General features: G+C 44.0%; 1 protein-coding gene across 4 annotated transcripts in view; it reads right to left on the bottom strand.

Moving 5' to 3' along the window:
- SRPK2 (SRSF protein kinase 2) overlaps positions 1-11,951 on the bottom strand; it is a 241,489-nt gene extending 229,538 nt beyond the window's left edge. For 2 of the 4 annotated variants that reach the window (XM_075016732.1, XM_075016760.1), the window contains exons 1-2: positions 11,870-11,951; positions 11,697-11,769 (exon numbers count right to left, since the gene is read on the bottom strand). In XM_075016732.1, the coding sequence (XP_074872833.1) occupies positions 11,697-11,769; positions 11,870-11,885 (89 nt within the window). In that variant the 5' untranslated portion in view covers positions 11,886-11,951. The remainder of the gene's footprint in view (positions 1-11,696; positions 11,770-11,869) is intronic. The other 2 variants (XM_075016740.1, XM_075016767.1) reach the window with 1 other exon arrangement.
- Between the last annotated feature and the right edge of the window lie 254 nt (positions 11,952-12,205).

The following is a 12,205-nucleotide window of genomic DNA, read 5'->3' as shown; positions in this document are numbered from 1 at the left end:
GACTTTAATATATTTATGAGCTGAAACTGCATAAATTAACACCCTATTCTGTCAGTTTCATAACAAAACGTTCAGTTTTACAAAAATATTTATTTCATACTGTAAGATTAATATTTTTTCTGCAGCTTTTACCAGTCAGATTTGCCACAGAATTTACCTGTCTGGTCCTGAATGAAGCACCTAATTAATAATGGAGATAATTAAAGCAATTATAACTGTGGCTCACACAGTCTGTTTTCAAAACATGATGACTGAGATTTTACATCAGTATTTTAACTCGCTGATGTATAAACTGCGTGGAATATTCATACTACATCTAAAAGATTTTCAGTCAGTTACTTAGTGCATGAGTCATATTAAAGCAAAAATTAGGTTGAGATTTTAATGAAGCAAAAGTTAGGAAATTCAGAATTAAGGATCTGACAGCAACTTTAACTCTGTTCCACTATATAAATTCACAGAGAATTTGCATACAGTAAGACATTGTTTCCCTATTTAAACTGTATGAAAGAGGAGGGGCCCAAGTGGAGAGAAAAAAGAAATGGAGGAGAATGCATCATGCTAGATTTGTCCTACAAACTTTACTGTTTATGTGTTTCCAGGGTTTGTAGCAAGTCAGGGGTTGGCAACCTGCAGCTCTTTAAGGAATCAGTTGCAGCTCCAGGCGCTGCCGCCAATGACTTCTCTTGCAGCTCCCTGCCCTGCCACTGCTAAAATAATGGAACTAAATTTAATTGATTTAATGGCCAGCAAGGCAGTGGGAGGGATCCAGCCATTAAAACAATTAAATTTAGTTCCATTATTTTAGTGGGGGCAGGGCAGGGAGCTGCCTATGCTGCAGGTGGGGGGAGTGCTAAAACTGCAAGAAGAGCTTGGCGGGGGGGGAGGCCAAGTCTGCCCCTGCTGGAAATGTGCAGCCCCACAGATAAGGCAGCAGCGGCCAAGGAGGAGCAGGGGCAGCATGCACAGCTGAAGGAGTTTGTTGGCTGCGACGGGTTAATCCTGGGAATGGGGGGTGGGTTTGGGGCTGAGAGGGGTTAAGCCTGGGGATAAGGGGGTAGGTTTGCAGGATGGGGGGTAAAGCTTGGGAATGTGGGGGGGTGGATTTGGGGGCCAAGTGGGGTAGAGCCTGGGAATGGGAGGCGGGGCGTGGAGGGTTGATAGGAACATTGCTCCTTTGTGCTTAACAGCCTATCCCCAGACACAGCATTTTCCTTGTCCTCATTTGCTCTCCAATGCAGCAGTGAAAGTAACAAGCTTTCTAACTGCTACAAATCAGGTGTGCACACTGTTCTTAAAATAGTGGGTACAAAAAGTACAGTTTGACATTATTTATTAAGGACGATCTTGTATTCACATACATTGCAGTTCTTGAGTATTGATTTTGTAACTGAATTTGAAAAAATGGTTCCTCACGCAATCTTGGTTGCAGACCCCTGCTGTAAGGGAAGACGCACACACCTGAAGCATATAAGACTGCAATCCTATAACATTCTCCACTCTTGTTACACTTACTCACAAAAACATACAGCCCACAAGTGGACACATATAAATGTATGCCCATTTAGTATGTAACCTTCAGGTGAGTGACATGGGAAAATGCAAAACAAGCAAAAACGAAAAATTGGGGGGGAGGAAGATATGAACAAAAAGTGACAAGAAGAAACACAGAAAAGGAAAAATAGCACTGGAAATGACCTCCTGAGTAATTGAGGCCAGACCCTTGCTATTGTAGAAAACCTAGTCATATAATCCTGTTTATAAATTCATCAAATTACATCTTAAAACTAGATAGGTCAAGGCCAAGGGAGAAAGAGAAAAGCGAAAATAGCAACTGTTCCAAGAAATGGCACAAAGGAAATGCAACCCTTCTGAACAATTAACAAAATACTCTGACAAGATGGTACAATGCTTGTTAAGGCTTGTATTTGCTAGTTTTCAAATAAACAATTCCAATACTACAAATTAACATGAAGATTTTGTAAATGTACAGATTCTGCAGGAAGTACAACAGTATTTACAAAAAAACAAAAACAAGGACTTAAGCAATCCTAGACTATAGTCAATGCACAGTTTTCATACTGTTTGCCAGAATTCTAAAATGATAACAAGACATCACAACCATAGTTTATAGTCAATATTATTTTCTGAGCCTTGAGGACAAAGAAAAACTCGGTCTCCAATATTGTTGAAAAGTTAGGGTTTTTATTGATAGCTTTTTAGATGAGAAAAACGGTGAAGTAACTACAGTAAAATTCCTTTAATCTGGCCTCTGATGATTAGGAAATCCTGATGGCCTGGCATCTGGCAGAAATAGTTCCATTTACAGAGATATTCTGGCAAAATTTGATTGTCCAGCATAAAGTAGTCCCCTGAGATAGGCAAGGGCTGCGTTCCACGTAGCCCTGACAGATCTCAAAATTCACGTAAGTCGGGAGTTTGGGTGGTGGGTTGGGGCCATGGAAAGAGAGAAGGGGGTTAAGCCTGGGGCAACTTAGGGCCGCAGGGAGGCTAGGGGGTGCTGAAGCTGGAGACGCATGGAGATGGTGAAGCTGGAGACTCGCGGGGGTGAAGAAGCAGGAGGAGTGCAGGGTGGGGAAGAAGCTGGGGACTCGCAGAGACAGTGAGCTGCAGCTAGGCATTGGAATAGTGAAGCTGCAGGAGCACAGGGATAGTGAAGAAGCAGGAGGTACATGGGAGTGGTGAAGCAGCTACAGGAGCGCGGGGTGCTGACATCCAATAGTCCAGAAAATTTGCTAATCTGGCACCTGTCCGATCCGGGATGTGCCAGATTAAAGGAATTCTACTGTACATTGTCATGAAGCAGTTTTATTTCTGAAGAGTTAGAGATCTCTTCATGATTGATTTTCAAAGGCATCCTCCAAATAAAGTAATCTCTTAACTGACACTGAATTTAACACTTTAAACATATTTGCTCTTTATCCAGAACTTCTATACCAAATCAAAATTTGCCAACATATTTGCTGAAAAGAGACAAACATGATGTGACGAAAAAACTGGGGAACTTTTTCTAATGAATATACTGAGGCCTGGTCTACACTAGAAATGAATGTCAACCCCCTTAATGTAGCTAGAATCGACATATCAAGATCGACTTTGAGCCCTGGTGTATATCAGGGCTCTTTGCGCTCACACAGACATTCCTTACTCCCCGGAGCACCAGGGTCAACGGACGAGCCCAGAAAGATCAATTTTGCTGCATCTTCGCTGATGCAGCGGAATTGAACTTCAACAGATAGATTGCAGCGCGTTGAATCCGCAGTAAATACAGACATAGCCTGAGTTTCAGCAATCTGACTTCCATTATTAACAAGAACTACTAGCTAACAGTCCGTGCAAGGCTGAGAAAATGCAGTGCAGTAATAAGACACTACAGTAAACTCTTTCATATCCAGCAACTCCAGGACTGGGAGGTTGCCGGACATTCAAATATTCTGAATAATAGAGAGGTATACCTAGCAATGCATAACACTAAAGAAAACCAAGAATAGATATTAATTAAAAAAAAAAACTGTATGCAGACTACTTTATTTACCAACAATAGCAGCATTGTTGTACACTGTAAACTTACACTGTATGCTCTGTATTTATTTGTATTTAATTTCACTACACTGTACGTATGGAAAACATAACTAACATTTACTTATGGTTAAAATGCCAGAAGTTTGCGAGTTCCAGATGACAGAATGCCAAATATGAAAGAGTTCACTGTGTCTGTAAAGAGTTAACTTTTACTAATTTTAACTTAGTCTGAAAATCTCCACTTTTCCAAACACTTCTAGACAAAAATTAGACTGCAAATTTGCCATGTTACTGAACATATACACTGTTGTCATGTAGTAGCGTTACAGGAACATATATAATATTTTAGCCCATTTTTGCCTTTCTTCCCTTCCTTCCATACACCATCTGGGCAGCAACTCCCAGAGGCAGGGCTCAGACACCAGAAGGCCCCTTAGCAGTTTAACAAAACAAACAAGCAGTCAGGTAGCACTTTAAAGACTAACAAACCTAGCAGTTTAGATATCGAGTAGCATGATTGTTCTCAACACCAATGTTCCAGAAACATTAATAAAGCCACTCCTCTGTTAACTTTTTAGAGGGATGACAGTTTGCAAAGCCATAGGAGGAACCAGAGATTGAAGCTAGGGGTTGCGTGGAAAAATAACAAGAGGTGAACAGGAAGTTGGATAAACGAGTTGAAATGGACAGAATATGATGCCAATTGTAAAATAAAAAATGTTTAGGAAAGGAGAGAACACTGAGTGGAGAGACTAAAGTTGGGGGGGAAGACAGAGAAATGAATAATTTTTTTAAAAATTATTTATGCACATTGGTGCGCCAATCCTGAATGTGGCCTCTAGAGACTACTGCAATACAAACAATTTTTGAAATGCTAGTACAGGAGAAGAATATAAAAGATAAGAGTTAGGCAGGATTTGAGCAGGGGTAAAGGGATTCAAAAATAAGTGATGCATCTTTTTCCCCAATCCTCCATATATATATGTAGTTGTTTTTGTGAGGTTCTCTGAACAGTCCTGCCTCACTTTGGCTGTGTCCACACTTTTGAAAGAGGAATGCAAATGAGGGAAATAAAAATGCAAATGAGGCACTAATTTAAATATCTCATGCTTTGTTTGCATAATCTCTTTTCAAAAGAGATTCTTTCAAAAGAAAAAAAAGCAGTGTAGATGGTGCTCTCTCAAGAATAAGCCCCATCTTCAAAAGAACACTGCTTCCTGAAACAAAATAGGAAAAAGGGTTCTTTCTACGATGGGGTTTATTTTTGAAAGAGCCCCATCTACACTGCTTTTTTTCTTTCAAAAGAATGTCTTCCAAAAAGATATAATGCAAATGAGGCACAAGATATGTAAATCAGTGCCTCATCTGCATTTTCAATAGCCCTCATTTACATTCCTCTTTCAAAACAGGAATGCAAGTGTGGACACAGCCATTCTGTCTTTAAATACCTTGGCACACTTTGTCCATATCTACACGAGCAGGGGGCATGAAAATGACACAGACCAGGGAATATCAATGAGGCGCTGACATGTACATGCAGTGGGTGATTCGAAATATGTACCCAACTTCAAAATTCGCTTACTCCTTCAACAAACTGGGAGTAAGGAAATTTTGAAGTTGGGTGCGTATTTTAAGGCACCTGTGTCTAGACTGCCTGTCAGCACTTCCAAGTTAGCAGCTTCGAAATCTGTGTGCCTACCATTATGCTAATGAGATGCTGCATATGCATGGCAGCACCTCATTGATATTCCCCAGTAAGTGTCATTCCCATGCCCACTTCGAAAAAGGGGGTAGTATAGACACTGCCCTTATGCATTATAACCACCAATACTATGAGGGGAAATACTATAATAAAAATGTCTATGAAGAGGAAATTAATGTTGAGTTAATTTTTATTTTCCTTTAAAGTAGGCTGGCTTTTATTGTGTTTCCCTCTTTTAACAACAAAATCCCATTTGTTTGCATGAGATGAGGCTGACCAACCTATAAGTTACCATAATCATTCCACATGTTCTCTTTAAGTATTGACAACATCAGCTTACTTATTCACAGGTTTTTTAATAATTCATTAAAAATTAACATTAGCTTTCCAGCCAATTCTTATATGACTAAAACATTCTCTTCCTGTGTACTGCCACAACAGCTAAACTGCTCCTTGTGATAGGCCTGGGCTACATTAATTTATGCTGAACTTCTTGTCTGCACCTTTTTTAGATGACAAGCCCTTCAGAACAAGGAACATCTCTTTCTTCTAAATTTCATAATACTTATCACACTGAGGGCAGTCCAGGAGATATCCTTTATAGCTAGAACCTCTCTATTTGGTCTACCAGATCATGAAAACATCTTTAAAGCTGAGGTGGACAATAATTTTTGATGGGAGGCTACTCCAAAATTTTGGCAAGTGGTCAAGGGCTGCACTGTTCCATATTAATGGAGGCGGTGAAGGGTCTGGAATGGAAGCTGGGGACAGAAGGGAACTTGAGTAAGGAACTGGGGTGCAGCAGGGGGCGTAGGGTCTGGGAAGGAGTTTGGGTGAAGGAGGGGGTTGTGACCTTAAGAGGTGTAGGAGGGACTGCAGGATCTATGGGAGGGTTTGTGACCAGCATTCCTTGAAAGCTGAGTGCTTGGGTGGCCACCCAGGAGAGACTGAGTTGCCTCCCAACTGATTAGCAGAAAGCTCACAACCACAAGCATGTGTTTCTGTCAGGGGTGCCCATCTGCACGCACTTAGCTGCACGTAACGAAATCGATTCTGCTCGCAGATGGAAAAAATTAGCAGGAATAATGTTTGTGACCTGGAGCCGGCGTGGAGTGGGGTAAGGGTGTTGGTTGTGACCTGAGGCAGGAGGGGGCTGTAACCTGGGGTAGTGGATTGGGGTTCAGGGTCCAGGACGGGATATGAATGCAGGGGCAGGGGTGCAGCGGGCTAAGGTTGTGACCTGGGGCAGGGGTATAGGAGGGAATGCAGGAGTTTGTATTGCGTCATAAGGCAGGAGGGTGCTGTGATCTGGGCCAGAAGTGCAGGAGGGGGGCATAGGGTAGGGTCTGTCCAGGAGGCATTCCTAACAAGCAGCCCAGCAAGACCCTCAGGCAGGCTCCTTGCCTGCCATTCCCCTGCATACCATTCAAAGTATCTGGCTGCCAGAGCCACGTGCTTTCTTAATGCCATGCACCCTTGAGGAGTAAGGGGCCCTCTGCACACTACTTGCACCACAAGCATGGCCCATGCAGCTCCCACTGGCCAGTTTCCAGCCCATAGGAACTGCAAAATTGTGCTGGCATGGCAACACATGAAGACCCTCTCCCCACACCGCCTGCCTCACAGCATGCCAAGAGCATGTGGCTAAAGATCATATACTAGTCTGCAGGCTGGTGGCCGGCTGGATTTGGTGGGCCAGATGCAGCCTGTAGGCCCTCATTTGCACACACCGCTGCTTTAAGAGCACAGGCTAAGGGTCATCTCTTCTGGTTGAAGGGAAGGTTGGGGGAATCTTATTTGACATTGGTCAGTCTAGTAAGTGGAATACTTCAGTGCACAGGGGTTCAGAAAACTCGGTATTGTTCATTCTTCTGTTGCTTGGATCTATTACTTTATGTGTTTCTCCAGGGTGAATCAGCTGAGAGAGCAGGGTCTGCTGCACAAAGCATGAAATGACCATTGCTATGCTGGGGGACACTAATGTAAAATAAATCACTCCATCCTATACCACTGATTGCCTCAGCCAATGTAGGTCAAACCTAAAAATAACAGTCTTCCAAAACTTAAGGCTATTTGTAGCTAAGATAAATATGTTTTTAACTCCGTGCAATAAGCCAGTTCTGTTTACAAAGAACACCAGATCAGACAACAATGGTTTCAAGTTTATTGCTCCTCAATAGGAGAGAGAAGTTAATACAGAAGATAAAACGGAGAGTCAGTAGCACAAAATAGGTCTCTTGGATCTTTTCCTCCAACCTGCTAGTAGCAGAACGCTGAAACAGTCTACTTCCCAAGCTGTGCCTCTGGCTTAAATAGGCAGCCTAAACTTTGTGGCTAACAGTCTCTCTACACCACCAGAATATCAGCTGACAAGATGTCTGACATTTGGACTGAAACATTTATCTGAGGCAAGCCTACATCATGCAGTAGAGCAACTAACATGTACAGTATAGAACACCGATCATTGTAAGAGGGGCTCCTTCAGAACCCAGTTTTCATACTTTCTCTTGATAAGCTGTAAGGCCATAGATGGTTCTCCCTCCGCATCTAACCCTTTTCCTCTAAAATGTAAGGGTAATTTTATTGAAGTGATCAAAAAGTTTATTTGCATATTGTAATAAGCATACTGGCATGAGATCAGGTATAAAGATCTTACACAAAGATACATTGGCAGAAGACTGGCCTGACTACCTTACTTGATATACTGCACATTGCACAGCTTATAGTTCTTGAGTGTCCAATGGTTAAAACTTGTCATTACTATCCACCTGATTTATTTGTTTGAGCACAGATTGTGAGATACTCTCCCCCATTCCTCTATATCTTGTTGTAGCTGAAACAAATAAATAAATCATAGATTCCACTCCAGATGTCCTCTTCTGAGGAAAAGGCAGAAGGTGTTACAGAGAGACGGGAGACACTCCTTTCAAAATCCGTGGTCTGACCTTGGACACGTGGTTTACCTTCACCATGAAGGATTCACCTTCCAGACCAACTGCATGTGAAAAGGACTGGAAATTGTACTTCCTTGTGCCCATAAAGGCAAATCAAAATTACACACTTTTAGTGGACCTATGCTGAACCAACCTACAGTTGTATAAATTACTATCCTACTGAGGACAACGTAGAGTTTTACATAAATGTAATACAATTACTTCTGAATTAACCTTCTACACAGCATATCTCTTAACTAATTAAATTATTTAGTGCCTGATAAGCAGGTTCTCACAATGCATCGAAGAAGCAGTACCTGTTGGCAAATTTTGACTTCACCAAGGAATTCAGAGATTGATGTCTTGATATCTAAATCAAAGTGTTTGATTTCATCACTCCTACATGATAGTGGTCCTATATGAAATGTTACAGCTTCTAGAGCATTTCTAATTTCAGAATACCAATGGTGGCATTCCGGGAATGATTTCCTAGGATGAGTCACTGCGAGTCTCAGCAAATAGAATAATACACTGCAAAAGACACCTGCTGCTTTCCACTATAACTTTACTGTAGATTGCACGGATTCCACAAACAGCTATTGAATCCATGTACTAAATTTCAACACGCAAGTTTGAAAATGTTGTTCTTACTATATTACAGGACTACAAGACTTTACAATTCAGTTGAATGCAAGAAGATACAAAACCTAGTTATGTCTTCCACAGCTGTGCTGGCTCTGTATTGCTGAAAATAAAGAACAGTAAACAACTATGTTTACTACAAAGTAGACAAAGAGAAGACTCATTTAAGGTATTATTTCACAGTCCCTTTACAACGTAGACCTGCACTGCAGCTCAACACTAACTATTTTACACAGAGTTCCATTAACAGATCTGATGACTTCCTTGCCTCACACGCACATTTATAAATGCAATTTGTACATTGTGCATACCAAATCCACCCATTATTATGAGATCACAATACTGTAATGTTTGGGTTAAAAAAGCCACAGGAATGTGAAAATTCCCATAGCATTTTATTATTTCCTGAAATAAAGTTGAGTACTAGTTTTTACAAAAATTTGTGATAAAACCACACAATATTCAAAAGAGCTACACATCTTTCAGAAGTTTTCATTACGATATTATATTGTTGCCCAAAAGAGCAAGCCAGAGAAAAGAACTAGATAACTTAAAAGAGACAAGAAATCATACACAGTAGACAAGAAATGGAAAGCTGTTTGCTGTAACAAAGCCACTGTTTCCCAAGGCAACAGAAAAGATTGGGGCATTGCACTTTGAAATGCCAACTCTGTGTGGCAAGTGGCCAGCTAGCAGTCTGTGTCAGCAACAGACTAGACACTTATAATAAACAGCACCAGTTTGCCCAGTGGTGTAACATTAAAAAATTCTAGTTCTGGGCTCACTAAAACTATACTTTGTCTTAATATCATTTAACTAATTCATTCACCAAAACAAAGTCACAAAACAGCACTCACCAAAAGCATACTAACCAGTGTATTTTTTCTGAAGCAGTTAGTTATCCACTTTATAATTATCACCTCTAAACACACAGTGACTCAAGAAAAGAATTTTTAAAAGTACAAAATACAGAAATAAAGTTCCACACAATGTCAAATCTTGTTGAGAAATCTGTATTTTTGAAGGGGCAAAGAAAAGCTTAACAATCTCTGTATAAGACAATCATAAATTTTCCTTCCAAAATGTTTTTGGAAATAATGGAACCAACCACATAGTACAACTCTGCCACAAATTGTGGCTTCTTATATGAATAAATGCCTAATGTGACTGAAAAAAACAATGTTAAAAGGAGTTGCTAGCATTTTGTTTTCGTCTTTGGGGTTTTTTTTCAGAGCATTGGAAAAATACAGCAGAAACAGAACAGGATGATGATGCACAGCTAATACCTGAATCTAAACACCACAGCAAAACTTTTAAACCTCTGCTGCTTTTACCCATCCCTGCAGGGTCAAGAAAAGAATACACCAGAGTGATTGAATCTGTTTCTTTACAACCTTATACATAAATCACAACAAAAAAATTGGGGAGGGGGAGAGGGATGTCCCAGGAGGAGACCCAGGAGGGATAGGCCAAACTGCAGTGGGAGAAGGCACAGAGGAAGCACATGACAAAAAGTAACCTAATAAAGACATGGGAAGTTTTATGGGATTTTCCTGGAGAAACCCATGGGGTTGTGGTTTACATGAGAAGGACATGAAGAACTGGATGGGGGATTCCCACTAGAGCGGTATGTATTCTAGGAGGGCACAAAGGTAAAAGTAGCTATTAGGACAGTAGAGTCCAGTCCTCTGGGAAGTTATGGGGCAAAGGTATCCCAGAATGAATATTAGGGCTCGCACTGGTAGAGACCATCTTTTCTCAAGTTTCCTAGAAGAAATCTGGATACAGAAGAGGGAGGAAGGTAAGCATCCTGTCAATCCAGGCAGATCTCACAGATATGGATGGGATCCGTCCTGCAGCAATGAGGGACTAACCAGAGGTGCCCTGTCTCAGCAAAATGAGGAATAGTGCAAAGGGACAGGCACCTTGTCCAGATGGACGGTATAGGCTGGGTACCCCTTATTCCAGCTGGATGTGAGGGGATTAGAGGATCTAAGCAGAATATTGGAGATAGCTGGGGACGCCCTACGGCCGCAGTGTCCAATACACTTTCTGTTTGCCACATGGGGCAAACTGGACACCATCATATGATGAAGTGCAACTCCTTAGAGTCACAAATGTGGAGTGCCCTCCATGCGCTCTGCACATGCACCCCACTACAGGGTGGCTCACAGGGAGGTAGCTCCAGCAGACACAGCAGCTCCAGCAAGCGGCCAGCATTTTGCACGGGGAGGGCAGGTCCCTCACTCTGGTGAGGGTGGTGTGAGAAGGGGAGTGGCGATTCTTAAATTTCTTTTGGACCCCACTGCTTATGGGAGGGATGTTTGGGCAGGGAGTATTATAACCCAGATGGGATGTGGGAGACCGGAGTGTTTGTTCTGGAGAAAGACGGGGAAGAGCATCCTGGAAGAACTGTCTTCACAGGACACTAGGGGGTCCTGAGAGGCCGTCCCAGCAGGATATGTAAGAGCTCACCCCAGCAGTATCTGGGGGATGCAGGGCCCTGGGGGGGGGGCGCTGTCCCGGGGAGATACGCGAGGAAACAAAAGGAGAAGTGTTCTAGAAAAATATGGGCTGGCTCAGCAGCAGCTGTCTGGAGCGACACGGGGGATGGAGGCTGTCCCAGTGGGAGATAGTGCGATCAGGGGCTACCTGGAGGCCCAAAAAGGGGGTCCCGGCGGTGCCCTGGCAGAACGGGGGGGGGCCCGTGAGAGATCCGTCCCAGGACGATATGGGGGAGGCAAGCTGGGGGAAGCTGTCCCAGAAGGATGGCAGGGCCCCTTGGGGGGCTGTCTCAGAGAAAAACGGGCGGGGTCGGGGGACGTCCGGGCGTCCCGGGGAGGGGGGGAAAACGGGAGCCGGGGCTCCGCACTCACTTTTTGTGCTTGTCCCTCCTGCCGGCCGCCGCGGGCTGCTTGGGCCGCCGCCTCCGGGCCTGCAGGGCCAGCACTGGGGAGAGACGGGCACAGGTTAGTGGGCGCGCGCGACACTTTCCTCAGCCCCGCTGCGAGGGGCCGCGGCCGGGCTGCCGAAGCCGGCGGGCCGGTACCTTTCCGGGAGCTCATGGCGCTGCCCCGCCGCCGGCCCCTCGCCACCCGCCGGGTCCGAGAGCGCCGGGTACGGAGCAGCCCCTCCACCCAACGCGCAGGCGCGGCCTTCCCCGCCCGCCCCCCGGCAGGGCCGGCGGAGGGACAGAGGGGATGGGGCGGGGCCGCGAGAGGGCGGGTGGGCAGGTGCCGCCCAGGCCTCTGCGAGGGCGGGGCGGGGGGAACGGCGGGTACCCAGCGCCCTCCCTTCCCTGTTGGCTTGTTAGCGCCTCCTTAGCCTTCGCCAGGGTCCCAACAGCGACCCCTGGCGGCTCCCACGGAGGAGGGGCCCTGTGCGC

The sequence above is a fragment of the Carettochelys insculpta genome, chromosome 1 (assembly GCF_033958435.1).
Source record: "Carettochelys insculpta isolate YL-2023 chromosome 1, ASM3395843v1, whole genome shotgun sequence".
In the NCBI taxonomy this organism is placed as follows: Eukaryota; Metazoa; Chordata; order Testudines; family Carettochelyidae; genus Carettochelys; species Carettochelys insculpta.
This window is presented reverse-complemented; position numbering and strand designations above follow the sequence as displayed.